Here is a 6,937-nt window from a genome sequence, read left to right on the forward strand (position 1 = left end):
AGCAGTAGTTTAAAATCAATACGGTAACGGACAGGGAGCCAGCGGAGCGAGGCCCGGACTTGGGGAGCTGTGCTCGCGCTTCTTTGTGCTGGCGAGGAGTCGAGCGGTGCGCGTTTTAAACGAGCTGCAGGTGGCGGACCTTTATTCGAATCGCTCTCTCTAGTTCCGCTCTGGGAGAGATAGGCCTTGGTCTTCGCTCGGGTTCTAGGATGGAAAAAGCTGTTTCTAACCCACTGAGCTGACCAGCTTATCAAATGTAGAGGGAAAGTCAAAGATCTGTCAGAGATTTTGAACAGAGGACCGGATGTTAGAGTGCAGACGACCTAGGGCATCGACGAAAGGGAGCGGAGAGGTGTTGCCGAATATGATGATCTCCATCTTGCTCTGGTTTAGGTTGAGGAAGTTAGCACTCATCCACAGCACCGCCATGCTGTAACCTCTCTTCTCCGGAACCAAGTTAGCCACCCCTCGCTCCCGCTGCCCTCCCTCCATCCCTCCCTCCCTCCCTCCATCCCTCCCTGTCCTCCCTCCCTCCCTCCCTCCCTCCCTCCCTCCCTCCCTCCCTCCCTCCCTCCCTCCCTCCCTCTGTCCTCTATCGATCGTGCGACGGAGGACTCTGGCACATCGCGCCCTTCACACATCGACCCGTTCACCCTCCTCTCTCCCGGACCCCTGTTTGACTACCGGTGGGAGCGCTTGGCGGGGACGTGGCGGGGGCTTGGCGGGGGTTTGGCGGGGGCTCGGAGGGGGCTCAGGGCGCCTGTCGACCGTGTCTGGGTGTGTAATTGGTCTACCTGGGCCCCGGGCTCGCCGCTGATTGAAATTGACGGCCACGTTGTTTAGGATTCCGCTCACGCGCACGGACAGATGCGTCGACACACACACACACATATACAAACACACACACACATGGACAGATGCGTCGACACACAGACACACACACACACACACACACACACACAAGGACTCGTTTCATTGGGGTGATGGGGTTTGTCTGCAGTCATGTGGCTTCCAGCCTTCTGATAGAGAAAAGGTCCATGGGTCAACCTGACGCAGCGTAGCTGAAGTACACACACACAAACACACATACACACACACACACACACACACACAAATCCAGATTGTCTTTCCCTGAATAAGAGCTGGGTTTGTCTCCCTGCTGCTTGGCCAGCGGTGTGTGTCCAGCGGTTCCGCAGGTCAGCGGGTCGAGTCCCCGTTCAGGGCCAGCGGCTCGCTGAAGAGCTCTGTAATGAGCTCAGCCTGAGACCCCATAAGCCTCTGCTCAGTCACACACACACACACACACACACACACACACACACACACACACACACACACACACACACTCTTTACACAAAGCGCTGACCCTTTACTTGAACCTTGTGGTACTGTCAAGCATCTCAAGAAGAGTCCTCTGTGGACATATACACACACACACACACACACCTACACACACACCTACACACACACACACCACCTAACCCAGCACCGCCGGCAGGAAACAGAGTTGAACCCCCCAACGCTGGACCCCCCAACGCTGCACCCCCCAACGCTGACGCCCCCAACGCTGACGCCCCCAACGCTGAACCCCCCAACACTAACCCCCCAACGCTGAACCCCCCAACACTAACCCCCCAACGCTGAACCCCCCAACACTAAACCCCCCAACACTAAACCCCCCAACGCTGAACCCCCCAACACTGAACCCCCCAACGCTGAACCCCCCAACGCTGCACCCCCCAACACTGAACCCCCCAACACTAAACCCCCCAACACTAAACCCCCCAACGCTGAACCCCCCAACGCTGACGCCCCCAACGCTGACGCCCCCAACACTGAACCCCCCAACACTGCACCCCCCAACACTGCACCCCCCAACACTGCACCCCCCAATGCTGCACCCCCCAACACTGCACCCCCCAACGCTGCACCCCCCAACACTCAACCCCCCAACGCTGCACCCCCCAACACTCAACCCCCCAACACTAAACCCCCCAACACTAAACCCCCCAACACTAAACCCCCCAACACTAAACCCCCCAACGCTGCACCCCCCAACACTGCACCCCCAACGCTGCACCCCCCAACACTCAACCCCCCAACGCTGCACCCCCCAACGCTGAACCCCCCAACACTGAACCCCCCAACGCTGAACCCCCCAACGCTGACGCCCCCAACGCTGAACCCCCCAACGCTGAACCCCCAAACGCTGAACCTCCCAACGCTGAACCCCCCAACGCTGAACCCCCCAACGCTAAACCCCCCAACGCTGCACCCCCCAACGCTGCACCCCCCAACACTGATGCCCCCAACGCTGACGCCCCCAACGCTGAACCCCCCAACGCTGCACCCCCCAACACTGAACCCCCCAACGCTGAACCCCCCAACGCTGAACCCCCCAACGCTGCACCCCCCAACACTCAACCCCCCAACGCTGCACCCCCCAACACTCAACCCCCCAACGCTGCACCCCCCAACGCTGAACCCCCCAACACTGAACCCCCCAACGCTGAACCCCCCAACGCTGAACCCCCCAACGCTGACGCCCCCAACGCTGAACCCGCGCCGACAAGTTAGTCAGCAAGTGAAATAAGAGGATAAAAGAGCTCTCTATTAACTCAGGAGAGAGAGTTGAGAGACAGACAGAGAGAGAGAGAGGAGAGAGAGAAAAAGAGTGAAGAGGGAGAAGAGAGGGAGAGACAGAGAGGAGAGAGAGAGGAGAGAGAGAAGAGAGGGAGCTGAAGTGAGGATGGGAATTAAAATGAGCCTAGTGTCAACACAAGCGCATGGACACACTTTGTGAATGCTGAGATACTGCTGGATACGTGTGTGTGTGTGTGTGTGTGTGGTGTGTGTGTGTGTGTGTGTGTGTGAGAGAGAGAGAGAGAGAGAGAGAGAGAGAGAGAGAGAGAGAGAGATAGAGAGAGAGAGAGAGACGGAGCGTGTGTGTGTATTATAGTGTGTGTACTATTGTGTGTGTGAGTGTGTGTGTATACTTGTGTGTGTGGGGGGCAGGGGGCATATAATTTGCTGAAGTTAAAAGAGAACACACTGTTCTACTCTGCTCTCTGCTGTCCTTGAGTCAGAAAGTACAGTCGTCCCCAACCAATCAGCATTCATCCCCTTAGTCCAACACTCCTGACCAACAACTTCAAACTGAATTTAAACCTGAATCTCAATGTGGAGAACAGATTATCTATGAGGGGAGGTGGAGAGCAGATTATCTATGAGGGGAGGTAGAGAGCAGATTATCTATGAGGGGAGGTGGAGAACAGGGCTGAGTTTCCCAGAGGCATCGTGGCGCTACGTTCATCGTAAAATATGGCGTTCATCATAGCGCTACGATGAACGTAGCGCTACGATGCCTCTGGGAAACTCAGCCCAGGTCATCTATGAGGGGAAGTAGAGAGCAGATTATCTATGAGGGGAGGTAGAGAGCAGATTATCTATGAGGGGAGGTAGAGAGCAGATTATCTATGAGAGGAGGTAGAGAGCAGATTATCTATGAGGGGAGGTAGAGAGCAGATTATCTATGAGGGGAGGTAGAGAGCAGATTATCTATGAGGGGAGGTAGAGAGCAGATTATGTATGAGGGGAGGTAGAGAGCAGATTATCTATGAGGGGAGGTAGAGAGCAGATTATCTATGAGGGGAGGTAGAGAGCAGATTATGTATGAGGGGAGGTAGAGAACAGATTATCTATGAGGGGAGGTAGAGAGCAGATTATCTATGAGGGGAGGTGGAGAACAGATTATCTATGAGGGGAGGTAGAGAACAGATTATCTATGAGGGGAGGTAGAGAGCAGATTATCTATGAGGGGAGGTGGAGAACAGATTATCTATGATGGGAGGTAGAGAGCAGATTATCTATGAGGGGAGGTAGAGAGCAGATTATCTATGAGGGGAGGTGGAGAACAGGTCATCTATGAGGGGAGGTAGAGAGCAGATTATCTATGAGGGGAGGTAGAGAACAGATTATCTATGAGGGGAGGTAGAGAACAGATTATCTATGAGGGGAGGTAGAGAACAGATTATCTATGAGGGGAGGTAGAGAGGTAGAGAGCAGATTATCTATGAGGGGAGGTGGAGAACAGATTATCTATGAGGGGAGGTAGAGAGCAGATTATCTATGAGGGGAGGTAGAGAACAGATTATCTATGAGGGGAGGTGGAGAGCAGATTATCTATGAGGGGAGGTAGAGAGCAGATTATCTATGAGGGGAGGTGGAGAACAGGTCATCTATGAGGGGAGGTAGAGAGCAGATTATCTATGAGGGGAGGTAGAGAACAGATTATCTATGAGGGGAGGTAGAGAACAGATTATCTATGAGGGGAGGTGGAGAACAGATTATCTATGAGGGGAGGTAGAGAACAGATTATCTATGAGGGGAGGTGGAGAGCAGATTATCTATGAGGGGAGGTAGAGAGCAGATTATCTATGAGGGGAGGTAGAGAACAGATTATCTATGAGGGGAGGTAGAGAGCAGATTATCTATGAGGGGAGGTGGAGAGCAGATTATCTATGAGGGGAGGTAGAGAGCAGATTATCTATGAGGGGAGGTAGAGAGCAGATTATCTATGAGGGGAGGTGGAGAACAGGTCATCTATGAGGGGAGGTGGAGAACAGGTCATCTATGAGGGGAGGTGGAGAACAGGTCATCTATGAGGGGAGGTGGAGAACAGGTCATCTATGAGGGGAGGTGGAGAACAGGTTATCTATGAGGGGAGGTGGAGAACAGGTCATCTATGAGGGGAGGTGGAGAACAGGTCATCTATGAGGGGAGGTGGAGAACAGGTTATCTATGAGGGGAGGTGGAGAACAGGTCATCTATGAGGGGAGGTGGAGAACAGGTCATCTATGAGGGGTGGTAGAGAGCAGATTATCTATGAGGGGAGGTAGAGAACAGGTCATCTATGAGGGGAGGTAGAGAACAGGTCATCTATGAGGGGAGGTGGAGAGCAGATTATCTATGAGGGGAGGTGGAGAGCAGGTCATCTACGAGGAGAGGTGAGTCATCCTGCTGATGTCACCGTCGGGAGGTGACACCGTGACGGACTGAGTCCTACTGGTTGTGACGGGCTGTGACCAGCCTGTGGGAGGAGGGCGAGGGATGTCGGATTAAGAGGATCATGGACAGACGTGTGTGTGTGTGTGTGTGTGTGTGTGTGTGTGTGTGTGTGTGTGTGTGTGTGTGTGTGTGTGTGTGTGTGGAGGATAAGTGTCTCCAGGGTGTAGTGTGAGAAATACTTCACTCAAGCTCCGACCCAAGGAGACTTGAAAAGCAACAACGTCCTCGTCTTTTTCTCATTTCTGCCCCATAAGCATCGGAACAACAAGCCTCTGTGCCCCTAACGACACTTAACACCACACCCCTCTACTCTAACGACCCTTAACACCACACCCCTCTACTCTAACGACCCTTAACACCACACCCCTCTACTCTAACGACCCTTAACACCACACCTCTCTACTCTAACGACCCTTAACACCACACCCCTCTACTCTAACGACCGTTAAAACCGCACCTCTCTACTCTAACGACACTTAACACCACACCTCTCTACTCGAACAACACTTAACACCACACCTCTCTACTCTAACGACACTTAACACCGCACCCCTCTACCCTAACGACACTTAACACCACACCTCTCTACTCTAACGACCCTTAACACCACACCCCTCTACTCTAACGACCGTTAAAACCGCACCTCTCTACTCTAACGACACTTAACACCACACCTCTCTACTCGAACGACACTTAACACCACACCTCTCTACTCTAACGACACTTAACACCGCACCCCTCTACTCTAACGACACTTAACACCGCACCCCTCTACCCTAACGACACTTAACACCACACCTCTCTACTCTAACGACCCTTAACACCACACCCCTCTACTCTAACGACCGTTAAAACCGCACCTCTCTACTCTAACGACACTTAACACCACACCTCTCTACTCGAACAACACTTAACACCACACCTCTCTACTCTAACGACACTTAACACCGCACCCCTCTACTCTAACAACACTTAACACCGCACCCCTCTACCCTAACGACACTTAACACCACACCTCTCTACTCTAACAACCGTTAACACCACACCTCTCTACTCTAACGACCCTTAACACCACACCTCTCTACTCTAACGACCCTTAACACCACACCCCTCTACTCTAACGACCCTTAACACCGCACCTCTCTACTCTAACGTCCCTTAACACCGCACCTCTCTACTCTAACGACCCTTAACACCGCACCTCTCTACTCTAACAACACTTAACACCACACCCCTCTACTCTAACGACACTTAACACCACACCCCTCTACTCTAACGACACTTAACACCACACCTCTCTACTCTAACGACACTTAACACCGCACCTCTCTACTCTAACGACCGTTAACACCACACCCCTCTTCTCTGACGACCCTTAACACCGCACCTCTCTACTCTAACGACCCTTAACACCGCACCTCTCTACTCTAACGACCCTTAACACCACACCCCTCTACTCTAACGACCGTTAACACCACACCCCTCTTCTCTGACGACCCTTAACACCCCACCCCTCCACTCTACCTCAACACCACGCCCCTCCACTCTACCTCAACACCACGCCCCTCCACTCTACCTCAACACCACGCCCCTCCACTCTACCTTAACACCACGCCCCTCCACTCTACCTTAACACCACGCCCCTCCACTCTACCTTAACACCATGCCCCTCCACTCTACCTTAACACCACGCCCCTCCACTCTACCTCAACACCCCACCCCTCCACTCTACCTCAACACCCCACCCCTCCACTCTACCTTACCACCACGCCCTCTACTCTACCTCAACACCACGCCCCTCCACTCTACCTCAACACCCCACCCCTCTACTCTACCTCAACACCCCACCCCTCTACTCTACCCCCCCAAA

At 53.4% G+C, this 6,937-nt stretch overlaps 1 protein-coding gene across 1 annotated transcript in view; it reads right to left on the reverse strand.

Annotated features, from left to right (window-relative positions):
• Window positions 1-680: 680 nt before the first annotated feature.
• Window positions 681-6,937, reverse strand: part of LOC311316369 (ephrin type-B receptor 1-like) — a gene marked incomplete at both ends in the record, with an annotated part of 35,999 nt that continues 29,742 nt past the window's right edge. The window contains one exon of the mRNA XM_084447210.1: window positions 681-813. Coding sequence (XP_084303336.1) covers window positions 681-813 — 133 coding nt within the window. The remainder of the gene's footprint in view (window positions 814-6,937) is intronic.

Source organism: Borostomias antarcticus (assembly GCF_949987555.1).
Source record: "Borostomias antarcticus genome assembly, chromosome: 12".
In the NCBI taxonomy this organism is placed as follows: Eukaryota; Metazoa; Chordata; class Actinopteri; order Stomiiformes; family Stomiidae; genus Borostomias; species Borostomias antarcticus.